Source organism: Crocodylus porosus, unplaced genomic scaffold (genome assembly GCF_001723895.1).
Source record: "Crocodylus porosus isolate Cpor-Errol unplaced genomic scaffold, CroPor_comp1, whole genome shotgun sequence".
Taxonomy (NCBI): Eukaryota; Metazoa; Chordata; order Crocodylia; family Crocodylidae; genus Crocodylus; species Crocodylus porosus.
The window spans coordinates 6,967,711-6,968,151 of record NW_017728927.1 but is presented as its reverse complement, the minus strand read 5'-3'; the positions used below and the strand labels follow the sequence as shown (position 1 = coordinate 6,968,151).

General features: G+C 71.2%; 1 protein-coding gene across 1 annotated transcript in view; it reads right to left on the bottom strand.

Moving 5' to 3' along the window:
- The window catches only part of MSRB1 (methionine sulfoxide reductase B1), a 4,242-nt gene extending 3,801 nt beyond the window's left edge, over positions 1 to 441 (bottom strand). Inside the window, exon 1 of the mRNA XM_019542131.1 lies at positions 329 to 441. Within this exon, the coding sequence (XP_019397676.1) occupies positions 329 to 441 (113 nt within the window). The remainder of the gene's footprint in view (positions 1 to 328) is intronic.

The following is a 441-nucleotide window of genomic DNA, read 5'->3' as shown; positions in this document are numbered from 1 at the left end:
CTGTAGTGGCGCCCGGCTCCCGCCCCTCCCAGCCCGCACGACTGCGGGGCAAAGGCCGGCCTCGTCCCCGGGCCCGGCTGGAGCCGCCCCGGGGCTTCGTCTCCTGCGCAGCGGGCCCGCGTCTCGTCCCTCAGACGCGCTGCCCGGGTCCCGGGCCTCCCACCAGTGTGACTCCTTGCCGGGCCTCGGGGCGCTGCGAGGCGGTGGAGCCGCAGTCGCGTGGCTGCAAGGCGCTGTTTTGGAGCTGTTGGTCCGCCTCCTCTTCAGCAAAGCAAGCACAGCCTGCTCCATTTCTGGAGGTAGCGGGGCAGGCCCCTGCCCCTCTGACTTGTGCAGCTTGGTGCCACCCGCCGTGGAGGAGCGGTGCAGGGGAGCGGTGCAAGGACTCCGGGAGAAGCGGCAAGGAGGCAGCTCCCCCTTCACAACCCCGTGCTGTTTCAT